The 16,329-nt window shown below is 43.1% G+C and overlaps 1 protein-coding gene across 1 annotated transcript in view; it reads left to right on the top strand.

Moving 5' to 3' along the window:
* LOC139248393 (alpha-1,3-mannosyl-glycoprotein 4-beta-N-acetylglucosaminyltransferase B-like) overlaps positions 1–16,329 on the top strand; it is a 414,869-nt gene that overhangs the window by 292,661 nt on the left and 105,879 nt on the right. The window contains exons 5-6 of the mRNA XM_070872141.1: positions 6,366–6,412; positions 7,643–7,756. Coding sequence (XP_070728242.1) covers positions 6,366–6,412; positions 7,643–7,756 — 161 coding nt within the window. The remainder of the gene's footprint in view (positions 1–6,365; positions 6,413–7,642; positions 7,757–16,329) is intronic.

The raw sequence follows: 16,329 nt of genomic DNA on the forward strand, positions 1-16,329 counted from the left end.
AATGGTAGAGGTCTGTGCAGGAGGGCTCCCAGGCTATGCGAATGGTACAGGTCTGTGCAGGAGGGCTCCCAGGCTATGCGAATGGTACAGGTCTGTGCAAGGGGGCTCCCAGGCCATGCTAGTGGTTCAGGCCTATGCAGGAGGGGCTCCCAGGTCTTGCTAATGGTTCAGGCCTATGCAGGAGGGGCTCCCAGGCCATGCTAATGGTTCAGGCCTATGCAGGAGGGGCTCCCAGGTCTTGCTAATGGTTCAGGCCTATGCAGGAGGGGTTCCCTGGCCATGCTAATGGTTCAGGCCTGTGCAGGAAGGGCTCCCAGGCCATGCTAATGGTTCAGGTCTGTGCAGGTGGGGCTCCCAGGTCATGCTAATGGTTCAGACTCTGTTCCCTTCACAAGCGCAGCACACTTTGGGTTTGCCATTCTTGTCTGGAGCCTTGTGGAAGGTGGTGGGTGGGATAAAAAATCAGCCCTGATCATTTAACTTATTGCCTAGGCACTTTCTTATATACGCTCAGTTAATTTTCATTCCTTTGTAAATTGAAGAAACAATTATCTTATATGTTTCAATAAGATCACCTCTCATTCTTCTGAACTCCAATGAGTATAGGCCCAACCTACTCAACCTATCTTCATAAGTCAAACCCCTCATCTCCGGAATCAACCTAGTGAACCTTCTCTGAACAGCCTCCAATGCAAATATATCCTTCCTTAAATATGGAGGCCAAAACTATACGCAGTACTCTAGGTGTGGCCTCACCAATACCCTATACAGTTGTAGCAAGATTTCTGTGCTTTTATACACTATCCCCCTTGCAATAAAGGCCAACATTCCATTTGCTTTCCTGATTACTTGCTGTACCTGCATATTAACTTTTTGTGTTTCATGCACAAGGACCCCAGGTCCCTCTGTACTGCAGCACTTTGCAATTTGTTTTCCATTTAAATTATAATTTGCTTTTCTATTTTTTCTGCCAAAGTGGATAACCTTACATTTTCCCACATTATACTCCATCTGCCAAATTTTTGCTCACTCACTTAGCCTTTCTATATCCCTTTTCAAATTTTTTGTGTCCTCCTCACAATTTCCCACCCACCTTTGTATCATCAGCAAACTTGGCTACATTACTCTCGGTCCCTTCATCCAAGTCACTAATATAGATGTAAATAGTTGAGGCCCCAGCACCGATTCCTGTGGAACCGCACCAGTTACTGTTTTCTAACCGGAAAATTATACATTTATCCCGACTCTCTGTTTTCTGTTAGTTAGTCAATCCTCTATCCATGCTAATATATTACCCCCAACCTTGTGAACTTTTATCTTGTGCAGTAACCTTTTATGTGGCACCTTATCGAATGCCTTCTGGAAATCCAAATACACCACATCCACTGGTTCCCCCTTATCCACCTTGCTCGTTAAATCCTCAGAGAACTCCAGCAAATTTGTCAAACATGATTTCCCTTTCATAAAACCATGTTGACTCTGCTTAATTGAATTATGCTTTTCTAAATGTCCTGCTACTGCTTCCTTAATAATGGACTCCAGCATTTTCCCAAAGACAGGTATTAGGCTAACCGGTCTATCGTTTCCTGCTTTCTGTCTGCCTCCTTTTTTAAATAGGGGTGTTACATTTGCAGTTTTCCAATCCGCTGGGACCTCCCCAGAATCCAGGGAATTTTGGTAGATTGTAACCAATGCATTCACTATCTCTGCACCACTTCTTTTAAGACCCTAGGATACAGGCCATTAGGTCCAGGGGACTTGTCCGCCTTTAGTCCCATTATTTTACCAAGTTCCTCCCTCCCTATAGCCCCTTGATTATCCACTATTGGGATGTTTTTAGTGTCTTCTACCCTAAAGACTGATACAAAATATTTGTTCAACATTTCTGCCATTTCCCTGTTCTCCATTATTAATTCTCCAGTCTCATCCTCTAGGGGACCAACATTTACTTTAGCCACTCTTTTCCTTTTCATGTACCTGTAGAAACTCTTACTAACTGTTTTTATATTTCGTGCTAGTTTACTTTCATAATCTATCTCCCCTCTCTTTATCTTTTTAGTCGTTCTTTGCTGACTTTTAAATATTTCCCAATCCTCTGGCCTCCCACTAGTCTTGGCCACATTGTTTGCCCCTGTTTTCAATTTGATATCATCCCTTATTTCCTTAGTTAGCCACGAATGGTTATCCCTTCCCTTACAGCCTTTCCTTCTCATTGGGATATATTTATGTTGCGAGTTATGAAATGGCACAGAATTTAATGGAGCGGGCATCTCGCGGCAAACCACATTTGTTAGATTTAGTTCCTCACACTGCAGCTCAGGAAAAAAATTGTGCCACAATTTGCTGATAGTACGAGCTGATAACGAGGGCAATGGGGCATCTGGACTTTGGTAAACAACGGGACCAACAGTCTATCTCCTTAACTAATGAGATTTAACAATAGAAAAATGAAACAGTGAAATGACAGAGAAGGAAGTGGGGTGGATTAGAGTCAAATTAGGTACAGAAAGAAAAATCAAGAGAGGGAAAGCAAGATTGGGAAGCTTGCTCCCATAATTGGGGGTTCAGTCGGTCTTCCGGCGAAGTTATGATGGTCGATTGGGAAAACCCCTGAGGAAACTCCAAGCCATGATGCTTTGCAATGGGGTCTACACAAGTTACTTACCATGCACTCATGCCCTCTCCAAAAGGTGCAAAATAGTATGCTGTCAAACCACATCATTCAAGCTAAAACTAATAATTACATTTATTTGCACAATATTTAATTATACTGCCTAAGAAGAAGGGAATTATACAGTAGCAGAAGATATACAGCAGATAATCTGCAAAACAAAAAGTTGGCTTACACTTATAAACTGTTTCTGCATCTTGCCTGAAATTTTGTTTGGAATCTTTTAACTGATTCTTTGAAAATAATATTAACGGTGCTTCCGCCGAAGGAGTCCCATCTCATCAGTGCCCACGGAGACCCATCTCACCAGTGCCCACGGAGACCCATCTCACCACTACCCACGGAGACCCATTTCACCACTGCAAGCTGGAAACAAGTGCTTCAAGCAAGGAATTGAGAACTGATGAAAAAGGCAAAACGCTCTTCCCCCAGCCCCACACCCATTTATCTACTAACCCTCTCCAAGGCAGCCAAGTACAACACACAAGATCAAAGGCATCCTTTCTGGTTAGGCAGGCAATTATGTTATTAATCAATTTTACTATTCAAGTTGGAGAGTGTGAGGGGTTTTATTAGCTTTTGACACCTGGCTTGTACATCAAATAGAATAGCTCTAGAAACAAAGCCTGAATTTTCAACAGATGACTGCAAGATCAACGTACATTTAACATTCCAAAGATCCAAGATACTAGAAAATTTGATATCATTCTGATTACAAGCTGCTCCGTTAATCAACTAATGATACTTCCTCTTGAAACTAACAGCTATCTCCAAATAATATTTATGCATTGGTTCCTTCTGCACCTCCCCACTCCCCACCCCACGCCCCGTGCAAAGCCAAAAGCATTTATTTCCGAAAGTAGCTCAGAGAGCTTAATTTGCAATTCGCAAAATAGCAGCCTTTTTAAAATTTCATATGATAAAGATACATTTTGTGACTTGGAGCTAGAAAGAGCTCTGCTCCCATCACACAAACTTCTATTAGTATTTTGTTAATTCTTTGATATTCTCAAATGACAAAGACCAACAAAATTATAGCTACTGAAGGTCTTTTCCCTCCAACGACACAATTAATCCATTACAGGATGCACTCAAAATAAACTGGAAGCATCCTACATAGGTGCTAACATTACCGCCTAGAAATTGGACAAGGCCTGAAAAAGGGCATGGGGATGGCGATGCACGATGCGCCCATTCCTTTCGATGCAGCAGCACGCAAACTTCGTGCTGCCTGATAATTTAAATGATAGTAGTGTGCAACCCAGTGCTAAATGTGCTGTTGAGTGGCTGTGCGCCTCAGCAGGAGACTCAAGTTCGTGCGAGGCTAGCACCACTTAAAGCTAGCCTGCACTACTTAAAGCCAGCCTGCACCTCTTAAAGGGGAGGTGCATTCTGATTGGAGCAGGTGCTGGAAGTGACTAGGGAAGACATTCTGAGCAGGAGGAATATTAACTATTGGCACAACAGGACAGAGAGCGTGCTTCAAGGTTCTCAGATGAAGCACTGGAGGCCTTAATGCAGGGGGTGGACAGGAGGAGAGAGGTCTTGTATCCACAAGGGATTAAGAAGGTGCTCCAGACAAACTGTGAGAAGACAATGGGAGCAGATAGTCATCGCGCTCAATTCCAACAGTGTAGCCCCAAGGACTTGGATGCAGTGCTGCAAGAAGACAATTGCTTCGGTCTTCCCCATATTTAATTGGAGAAAATTTCTGCACGTTCAGAACTGGATGGTGGACAAGCAGTCTGACAATTTAGGACCAGGGAGGGGTCAAGAGAAGTGGTGGTGAGGTAGAGCTGGGTGTCAACAACGTACATGTGGAATCTGACACTATGTTTTCGGATGATGTCACCAAGGGGCAGCATGTAGATGAGAAATAGGAGGGGCTCCAGAATGGATTGTTGCGGGACACCAGAAGTAACCATGCAGGAGTGGGAAGAGAAGCCATTGCAGGTGATAGATAAGAATTGAACATAAGAAATAGGAGTATATAAGAGCAGGAGTAGGCCATTTGGCCCCGCGAGCCTGCTCCATCTACAGGAGCATACAGGAACCAAGCAAATGCAGTCATACCCAGCTGGACGACGGTGGAGAGGTGTTGGAGAAGGATGGAGTGGTCAACCATGTCAAAGGCTGCAGACAAGTCAAGAAGGATGAGGAGGGATAGTTTACTTTTGTCACAATCACAAAGGATGTAATTTGTGACTTTGATGAGAGCCATTCAGTACTGTGGCAGGGACGGAAACTTGATTGGAGGGATTCAAACATGGAGCAGTGGGAAGGATGGGCATGGATTTGGGAGGCGACAACATGCTTAAGGACTTTGGAGAGGAAAGGGAGGTTGGTGATGGGGCGGTAGTTTGCAAGGACAGAGGGGTAGAGTGTTGTTTTTTTGAGGAGAGCGGCGATGACGGCAGATTTGAGGGAGAACCGTTAACTACATATAAGAGCCACTCAAGTCATTTTCACTCTAATGCTGGCACTTTGCATAACTTCAACTACAGCTACTAAACCCATTGAAGCTCTCACTGCTGCAACCAACTCGCGCTCTTGTTTTAAATCACAAAATCCTTATTCAAATTGTCTTTGATGATGTAATGGAGAAGTTTCATTAGGATAGTGTGGTTGATGTTGTTTATATGGACTTCCAAAAGACAATTGAGACAGTACCACATAATAGACTTGCTAGCCAATGGGATTAAAGGGGCAGTGGCAGCATGGATATGAAATTGGCTACAATGCAGTGAGTAGTGGCAAGCAGTTGTTTTTCCAGACTGGAGGGAAGGATACAGTTGGTGTCTCCCAGGGGTCGCTATTAGGACCACTCATCTTTTTGATATGTGATAATTTCCTGAACTTGAGAATACAGGGCATAATTTCAAAGTTTGCAGATGACACAAAACTCAGAAATGAAGTAAACTGTAAGAAGTTCAAATGCAAGGTTACCCATCACTTACCAAACCAGGATTGCTAGAATCAGAATTTTTGGATCATCTATTAGGTTACAGGAGATTTGTGGCTTGCCATACTAACTAAAACCACTACTGTACAGTACAGCACTTTGACCTTTAATGTGTGGCTAGCCAGAACATTCATCATGCTGACCTAACTATATTGTCATTTCAATTTATTCAGCAGGATGAGGATTAATGTGCCACACTGGTGGGCTAGGACAGTTTCCTTTTACCCTTGAGATCTGGGATCTAATCCAATCTAGATTGATGAGATGAAAGTCTTCTTTTTCTGTTAGCTGTAGGGTTCCTGTTTGAATTGAGCTCAACCAGCTCCTAATGGGTCTCAAACCTGTAGCATAAAACTGCCCAGATAGATGAGAGGACGGCTGCTGTGGGTCATGAACACTATTGCAAAAGGGAACACTTTTTAGAGACAGGGATAAAGGTAAATTGTTAGGGCAGTGTAGAGGGAACTTTACTCTGCAGGAATAATTCCGCAATTTAACACGTGCAGGCAGCATGGGTCGGGGAAGTTGGGCTACAATGCTTTCCTGCTAGGAGCACCACGTCATGGGATTAAGTCTTGCATCTAATCATGTTGTGCCTTACGCAGGAGTGATTGATACTGCTACTACATATCAAAATACAAAATGTGTTCCAGTAGTTGACAGAAATTAAAATGAGAAAACAGATAGTGAAATACCAACCGTTAAATATATTTTTCCCTTCTTACTTTCCAGGTGGAAGAAAATTATGTAAATAGGCTGGCAGAAAATTTACAAAGTATGTAAGTATGACTTCAACCTGTTGATAGTGGAATACAACAAATTGGAGCCTAAGCTCATGGTACCATTTCATTAATGAGATGCAGATTTACTGCCCTTCTTACTGAGCTTAATCCCACCATGACACAATAAGGAAGCATCAAGCATGGGCCAGGAGGAGAGCAGGATCCCCGGAGCCCTCGCTCACTTCCTGACAGCTAGTAGTGTTGGCAGATGCCTTGATAGCAGGTCATTCACTCATCCACCTTCCTCATTACAGTTAGTGCATGATCCTGGGAACCAAGAGAGAAGAGCAGGGAGAAAGTGTAGAGAGTTCACCAATTAAATGACAATTTTGCACAAAGTGAAAAACCAGTTTTAAACATGAGCCGGTTTTGCAGATGGGTGCTCCCAGTAAGAAGCCTTGCGCAAAGGCCAGGTGTATCTGAAAATCATGCGCAGTGTGCCTGCGATTTCTCAATATGTGTAGTTGGCTGGTAACACATTCGTAAGATCGGCCCTTAGTGTGGAAATCAGAAATCATGGTCATGTTTACACTGAAGGGTTAGTTTCAGATTTTGCACCCACAGTCGGGAGCCTCGCCCACTGGGAGCACATATTGGAAATAAGCTTATCGCGCTCATATCAAATTCCTTTCTCTGCTATCTTAGTAGCTGTAGTAAAGTTAACTCCAAACTGAAAATGAATGAGTTAACACCAGCACTGACACAGGGCAGAGAAGAATTTCATATGAGTGCATTTGAAGCATTTGTAATTTCTGCAATTCACTTCCCAATTAGCATAAACCATCTTATATGATTCAGTTTATTTTTAGTTCAATTCCCAAGTTAATTTTTCATGGATTCTGCTAAATACTTTGTTAGTTGCCACAATATGTTTTGAAGCATTTACTGTATTAAGAATATTGTAAAGTACATTGTATTTTGTGTGACATAAATGGTTTGAAATTGCACTGTGGGATACCAGTAATAAACCTGTTAATGTGTTTTGTGAGAAATTCCTTTGTGGTGATGTTAACCGATTGAAATAAGATGGTTAATGGTTGTATTAAATTGGCTGTCCATTAATGCATTGCTCACTAATGTCACACAATGCAATGTCAACCCCTAAGAGTCTGAAAATAAATTGTTTTTTATAAGTTGCTTATGTGGGAGAAGAAAATCAATAATGTTCTTTACTGTAAGTTTGTTCTGAAAATTGATAATTCTGGGTTATTGATATGCTACCCACAGGTACTCCAATGAAATACAATCAGGACTTCTTGAGATCATCTCCCCTTCTGCTAATTTTTATCCTGACCTCTCAAATCTGAGGGAAACCTTTGGAGACTCCCAAAGCAGAGTAAAGTAAGTATGAATATTGAAACTCCTTCACAACGTTAATGCTGTGTAAATGCTTTCCCGGGCTGGGGAATCTAGAACTCGGGGTCACAGTCTTAGAATAAGGGGTTGGCCATTTAGGACTAAGATGAAGAGAAATCTTTTCACTCAAAGGGTTGTGAATCTTTGGAATTCTCTACCCCAGAGAGCTTTGGATGCTCAGTCATTGAGTACATTTATGACAAAGGTCGATAAATTTTTGGGAAATAAGGGAATTAAGAGATATGGGGATAATGCGGGAAGGTGGAGTTGAGGTAGAAAATCAGCCATGATCTTGTTGAATGGCGGAGCAGGATTGAAGGGCTAAATGGACTACTCCTGCTCCTATTTCTTATGTTCTTATACTCTTAACAATATATTTTCTAACAAAAGTAATTCTACAGACGTTATGATATAACTGAATCAGGCATTGGGAGGGATTTCTTTACATTGGGAATCCTCCATTGCATTTCCACTTTGGTTACCATCACACTTTAATACAGAATAGAATGTGGGTGCAGAGTTTTGGGCAAGGTGGAGTTTGTGCAGGGTGGACTTTATGGGGGAGAAATTCGCCATGTTAGCGCCCCCAGTTAGCACCTAGTAGAGGCACTAATGGGGCGCTCAGGCAGTAGCGGCGTGGCGGGGCGAATCCCATGCTGCACAGCAAATTCACCGACCCCGTAGCTCACCGATAGCAGTTAGCACCTCGGCACCTTTTGCCATCCAGATTGCTGGCTGCCCGATTTGCAAACTTCAGTAGTGCCCCGCTCCGCCTTACCGCCTCGTTCTGACAGTGCCAGGGGGCAGAGGCGTGAACCAGCTGGCTGGCGGCTGGAGGGGCGCTACTTAAAGGGATGCACCCCAGCTGTCAAAGAACATCCGTTCCAAAGGTCAGGTATGAGTGGCAGAGAGCACAGGATGCAGCTACAGCCAGATAAAGGCTGCTTAGTCCGTGGAGTGGTGCAGGCTGTCAAAGGACTTTGCATATCATCCCACAGCATATCGGGGTTCTGCACTCCCCGAGTCATTGGGAGCTGGTGTGCAGACTCCAGTGACCCTCCCCTTTACAGGACAGAAGACACCTTCGCCGATGCTCAGTCCCAATTACACAACACCTCATATTCGTTATCGCCTGGAGCCTAACGCTACTCACCTACACCATTAGCACTTAATTTAGAGCTCCCCTGCATTGCTGTATAAGTAGTTCCACTATAGGTTGCTCCCTCTGTTCTTTTTGTCTCATAATCCTCAATGGATTTAGCTCTTCTCTCCCACACCACAAAAATTTGAAGCTGCCATTTGCTATTTTGTTGTTGTACCACCTCCTATGATTAGTAACAGAGCTAGCATTAGAATTTGAGGGGCCTAAAGCTAGATTAGTCATGGGGATTCCCCCTACCCAGCACACACCACCATACAACCAAAGACCCCTGAAGTTCCTTACATAAGGAAATGCAAAACTGGAAAATGTATTTTTTGCTCCTATTTATTAGGAGGGATCATGTTGTGTTACTTAGGCTGTGGGTAAGTAAAGGAAGCTGCCTGTCACCACTTTAACCCAACTTCTCGGGAACAGAAAAGGTAGCTAATCATCTTGACATATCATCTCTGGTAGGGATAAACTGTCAGTCATAGCTGCTTTTCCATTTCCAACACAAGGTAAAGGTTTCACCATCCTGAAGCATTCTGCTTCAGCCTTCAGCTTCATTCCCAAGCCGGCAGTTGACATGACCAGGTGTGAGTAGCTCCCATGGAGCTGTGTAAATTCAGCCATTTATATTAGTGCATTCCCTTGTTCACACTATAGACCCAGCACATGTCAAGCATAAGGCTGAAACTCCCAGACCATGTGTCTACCTGTGTATTGTGCCTCAGCAATTGCATTACAAATGTTAGCATCCGGTCCGTCCCCGCATGTGGGCCCCATTGGTATGCTCCAGAACAGGCAAACAGGCCCCGAAGAACTTTCTAGAAAAATAAATAATCAATCAGCCTCCTTGCTTGGGGCCTCAGTTCCAGGGTGACGGGAAGGAGGGTCTGGCCAGCCCCACTTTCAACAATGCTAGAATTTTCGTGGGCATGGGGTGGTAGCAGAAATGTTTCTAAAGTGGCCATGTACCAAACTTCCCCATGATAGTGAAGTGTCCTCCCATTGACGCCGCAAAATCCAGCAGGGTCATCGCATGAGGGCGCCATCAGATGCAATCCCACGGGATTGCAACACAGGCAAATTTGGGACCGAGAAGTTTTGTCAACATTTTGCTTGAGTTGAATTTTTAGTTCTCCTTCCATTTAATCTTTTTGTCATCTTTTACCAACGGCATTTTGAGTTGCAGCTTACTAAAGGACTATCTCAATTGAACCAACTTCATTCAACTTAGCAAAGAGTTGGGAGAGACTGAGATTCATAGAAATTAGATCTTGGCCACCAAAGTGTTGAAATCTGATTAATTCTGGAGCAAGGAACTTTGGCACAAAGACAATCATCCACCTCCAGGTCACTTAGTGAATCCAACAAGAGCAGGGAGCACTGACAAGTCCATTCCATTAAACAGACACAAGTCGAGTCACAATCGGAGAAAGGCTATGGGTCCTACGGTCCCATATGAATTTATGCAGCATTGATCACAGAGCGATGCTGCCTCTGGATTTGACCACAGGTGCGACATTGCACCAGCAGAGTGACCAGATGAATACCAGTATCACAGATACCAAAATGGGCAAAGACACACCTTGTGGTACCCACGACAGGACTTACCTGTGTGGCATCACCCCTGCCACTTATAGTAGTAAAGTCTGGTGTTGCTGAAACACCTGGGATTTATGGTCAATCAAGGGAAATCTGAGCTCGGCCTCACTGATAACATCTTCTTCACATGTGTGCAGTTGTAGAAGAAGGAGGCCTTTATCTCCAGTTCACTGGACAGATTTGCCAACAAACAGGAAAAATGCTCCACAATTCAGATGGGATTCTGAATACAGGCACAACATGTCCTATGAATCTGGGCCACAATGACAACTGCCACCACCACCTATATGATGCTGCATGGAAAACTGTCCATCCAGTCTCTTCAGAGGAGTTCACAGACAGAGCTCTTAACAATGAACAAGTCTTAGGTGTGCAATTTGCAGTTCAGAACCTTGAGGTATCCCGCCAAAATATCTAAACATCACTAGAAGCAGCAAGTTGCAGCAAAGGCAACAAAGTGACATTAATATAACCTTTTCTTCTTTTTTATATACTTGTTTTTTCCCCCCTTATCGTTCTCTTATTTTTCTCATTCGTTGTTTCCTTCCTTTATGTCTCCTTCTACCTTCGAAGTCAGGCTGTGTGTGAGTTTGGTCAGTGTTTTCTCTTGCAAGAACTGACTGTCTCTTCACAGTTGTTTGCTTTAAGAGATCATACAAATCATAGGTTTCCTTAAAGGAGAAGTTATCCTCATGGTGTGGTACTAAACCATACCGACCATGAAGATCCTAGATTTGATCCCCGGTCCCCGCTGATTTAACCAGGGCAGGAGCACTACAATTGTCCTCAGTAACCCCCAGGCTGGGTAGAGAGATTACTATCCAGTGATCCCTCCTAGAAAGTGCATGGAGAGAAATGAGCAAGGACAGAATTGGACTCTGCTTCAATGCTCTCCCTGTTCAAATCACGATCTAAGCTCATACCTGACGGTTGGTACTTCGGTGAGATAGCTGATGGCAGCCAATACCTGTGGAACTATACATCAGCATGCCAATGAAGTACTTTTGGAGTGTAGTCACTGTTGCAATGAGTTACCAGAGTGCCCTTGTGAAAGGAAAATAGAGTCTGATTCCACAAACAAAGCAGCTACTATACACCTATAGGATGTTAGATGCTTTTGTTTTTGTTACAAATCCTGATTGCCTGAGACAGGTTAGATATGAGCTGCCGTAGATTTAGTCAAATCTCACAGTCTGCCCAAGTATATTTTACGTGCTGGTGCAAACACGAGACCTGTGTCATCAGGGACAGTTGATGTTTTGTCAGTGAGGAGGAAGTCTGTTGCTAATGATTGTCTGGAGACATCGGTGGCAAAGTTAATTAAAACACAACTATTAATATCTATGTAAATCAACCCCAGAAATAAGGCAGCTGGAGGTAAGGAGGCTGTGGCTCAGTTAGTTCCCAAATAGATTATTTACTGCAAATAAATAAAATAATATTCAGGCACTTACAACAACAAAACGTCCCCAACAAATGTCATATAAAATCCAATTTAGCAGTTCGTAGCAGATTTCTGAAATTTGGAGCTAGTTCTGCAGCAGACATTCCGATGCAAGTTATTCTGATTATTTTCCGTCTATTTTTCCAAACAATGCTCTACCTAACCATGGAAATGCCTTAGAAAGAATTTTAACGTAGCACTCAGTGAAATAATTCCATTTTCTACTGCTATTATCAATTGAAAAATGGGAACGTTTTAAATATAAAAACACACATTAATACAAGTTCTTAATGTAGTGCTGCAGTATTTAAAGGGCATTTTAACATATCCCTTAAATAATTCTGAATGCAGCACCTAACATCAGGGGGTGTTGCCATGTTTCCTTGGTAAGTGCTTGGAGTGCTTAGCTTCTGTCCAAAAAAAATCAGACGTGCATCAATGTACTGGCACTCGATTGGTTACTAAAATAGCATTGGGAGCAGCTTTCCACAAAGTAAAGAAGAAGGGGCCAAATTTCCCTTTCAATTTACTCGGACAGATCGACAAAAATTTGGGCAGACCAGAGACAGATTCAGGCAGAGAGCCGTCCTGCCGACTCACTATCACCTGCTACCATTTCCAGGATTTCTGACCGGAAATGGTAGCAATATTTCCCTACGTCCGTCCAAATGTAGGCAGTCATATTAAAATGGCATACACATGCCAGAAGTACATCATATGACATATTTCCCATCATTTGCACCATAGCAAAACTGGGTGCTAGAACTGCCATGCAGGGCATTACCATTTCTGTAGGGTGTTTTGTGTGCCGCGTGTTTCTATGACTCGCCCTTGAGTTGACCCGTGTTTTAAAACTCCCCGGTTTGGTTTGTTTCCCTTTGGACGGCAGGAGCTTTTGCCAATAGTTCTTGCCTAGCCCGTCGATTAGCGGGTAATCCCGCACAGAGAGAGACCAAGGTCAGATAGGTCTTCTCCTACGCCCAATGCGCAGCGCCCCCAGTGGGATTACAGTGTAACCCGGCCGTGAGCGGATGCCGCGAACCACAAGCTCCACAACCCCCAAGTTTGGGCACAAGGAGTTATTATGGATAGATTATAATTGACTCAGACAAAATGAAAAGGTTCAGGTTGGTCAAAGATCGATTCCTTTTATTACACTCACAAACGACAACCCCTACTCCATTCGCTTACAGCTTAAAGAGTAGGTGACTGTGGACACTAGCTTAAAACCTTGGACTAACTACCCACCCTGTCGGGTGTTCTACAACGTGGCTACAAAGTGAGAAGATGGGGGTTTAAATCTGAGTCCACAAAGGAGTGGAATTCCTCTGCCCCGCGATTTTCACATTTTTCTCGCCAATTAGAAACTCCTCTTCGGTTACCATGGAGATAGGCAGCCTGGTAATGCTGCAAGGACCTCCAGGACCTGCTGCAATGATTGCCTCCTTCCTCCGTGCTCGTGAGCCAGGCTTCCAACTGAGGCTGGAATCCTGCTGGGAGGTCACCGAGAATATTTGAAGGAGCCTGACACTGGGAATTGGTCAGTGAGAAAGGAATGGAAGGGGAGGGAAGTCTTGCATCTTCAAAGTTATTGCCGAGCCAGCTCCGGAATGGATAATGGGACACAGGAAGTACAGGGGGAAAAGTTTGTTCAGAATTTAAACACCAATCTAGACTGACACTGTAGTGCAGGACTGAGGGAGGTGCCGTCTTTCAGATGAGACATTAAACAGAGGACCCATCTGCCCTCTCAGATGGCGTAAAAGATTCCATGGCACTATTTCAATGAAGAGCAGGGTTCATCTGCCCAGTGTCCTGGCCAATATTTATCCCTCAACCAACATCATTAATAACAGAATATCCTTGTCATTATCACAGTGCTGCTTGTGGGACCTTGTTGTGCGCAAATTGGCTGCTGCGTTTCCTACATTACAGCAATGACTGCACTTCAAAAGTACTTCTTTGGCTGTAAAGCGCTTTGGAACATCCTGAGGTCATAAAAGGTGCTATATAAGTGCAAATCTTTCTTCATGATTTAGTATTATCTTAATATTATAGCAGCAAATCTACATCAAACATCTCGGTAACAATGAATATTTTAGAAAATTTCAATATGTGAGCTGAAATGTTTTTTTAAAAAGAGTCAGGACAGTCAATACTTGATTCCTTGAAGTTGCTAACAGTTTAACAGTTCTAGTACAAGGTTAGGCTGGTGTTCTGGTGTTGGGTCAAAGCTCATTGGGAAGTACCTTTGAGTGAAATATGTCAGCATTACGCATTTTATTTTGTCAGCGGATCTACTTTACCATTTTCTGTTGGATACCAAATAAAATACTAAAATGGTTTATTCCTAATTCAAAAATGCTTGGCAGTAGTCACTAAAGCAAAATACTGCAGACGCTGGAATCTGGAATAAAAACAGAAAATGCTGAAAATCTCCCAAAACATTAACTCTGCTTCCTCTCCACAGATGCTGCCTGACCCGCTGAGATTTCCAGCATTTTCTGTTGTTATGGCAGTAGTTACTACCTGCTTTCAATTATCCGGTGCAGTGACAAGGGCCGCCTCTAAACTAGGTTTTGTGAATAAGAGCATAATCTAGACCCATCGCCAGCCTGCTTGGTAGAAACTTTTCAAGAATTCTCAGCAGCATTGATTTGAGCTAGTTCTGTTTTGTTTTAAATTCTATTTTGTCTTTAATTTACAGCTGGGTAGATAACATTGCCGGTAGTGTTTGCTGGTGGCATTTCAGGCATAAATAACGACTGAATTTAAATATATCGATCTATGTCCATTACCACCAACATTGGGAACTAGCAGCTTCCTGTCAGCAGTAAACCCGCCTAAATATTGTCCCCCCCTCCCACCCTCTCTTCTGCCCCCAGGTGCCTGGTCAGAGTGCAGGAAGCCATGTTCTACCTGAGCTGGAATACTTGATACTGACACCGGTGCCTGGAAAATCTGCAGGGGTTCTCCCGGAGCAGAACCACTGGAGAAATAGCAGAAATGGATCAAAACGGCCGTTTCTCCAGGATTTCTGCTGATTCTCTGCCGAAGTTGAGACAGAAGATCGGGAGAATCCCCTGGAAACTTTCCCCCAGGATGACGGGGGTGTTCCATTCCTACCACGGATGGCCCATGCTTTCAAGGTTTCATGGTTCAACAAAATTAAATTGAAAAAAGCATTGGTTTTAAAGGTAGATTCAATTTCAGAATCTTTACCAGTAAACAGAGGATGCTGGTCCTAACAGCTGAGACGATTGCCTATTGACCTGTGAAGAAATGACCGCTGAGGGTTTGCCCTGACATGTGAGATCTCTTTTTAGTCTTTTGGAAAATTGCTTTCTAAAATATGATTCAAATTATTTCTGAACTGGTCTCCATCTATTAAAAAGAAATGATTAATAATTAAAAATGACTCAGTTCTTATTGCAGTTGGCTCTGCACACAGGAGAATGGATTATGAATCTGTCTCCCAGGCAGGAGGATTCTATAAATTACATGTTAATGAAAGCTCCTGCTTTGAGCTCTGCTACTTTAGTAATGATGAGACTGTAATTACAGCAACTGCGCAATGTCTTTCTTCATTATTTATCCTCCGCAAAGGCTGCAGAATTCAGTAGGAACGCAGGGCTGTTGTTAACCTGATAGTCTGAATGTCAAGAAAAGTTGATTTATCCACTCTTATTCCATGTGAAAGTTTCAAAAATCACCCTGGACTAGTTGTTTATGCACTGTAATATATATATATATTTTTTTTTTTTAAATTGGGTCTGTCATGACTGCAGTGTTCACAGTATCCACCAGTTTTCTTCTTCTTCATTAGTTAGGTCTCTGGGGCCAATAATGCAATGGTAGGCCTGAGGCTTGCAGGGTGCCTGATGAACTCATTGCAGCGGGCCAGCATGAAGGGCACTGAGAACTTCTGCACAAAAAAAATGGGAGAGCCTTCCCATAATAAGACTATGCACCAGACCAATAGGTGCTGCGGAAGAAGCCCATAAATGAAAAATATCTACACAACCCCATTTTACCTCCTCTCCTACACTTCAGCTTCAAAAAGCCTAAATACTCCACCAGCACTGTTGTTCCCCTCCCTTTGCCACGAAAAGAGTTCCATTGACCATAAGTAGTTCTTCACTGTACACTGACACCCATATTCTGGCGCCCCTCCCCCACCAGCACTATACATTGGAACTGCAAGAAAATGACTTAAATCAGTTGACCTTATATTATCATGCAAGATCAGCTCATTTGTGTGCAGATGCAGAGAGCAGCCAGGGATCAGCGCTCTCCTTTATGATTGGTTATCTTCTTCTCATTATTCACCGTTCATAGTGTATAAAACGTTTGCCAAATTTTTAT

The sequence above is a fragment of the Pristiophorus japonicus genome, chromosome 2, assembly GCF_044704955.1.
Source record: "Pristiophorus japonicus isolate sPriJap1 chromosome 2, sPriJap1.hap1, whole genome shotgun sequence".
Lineage (NCBI taxonomy): Eukaryota > Metazoa > Chordata > Chondrichthyes > Pristiophoridae > Pristiophorus > Pristiophorus japonicus.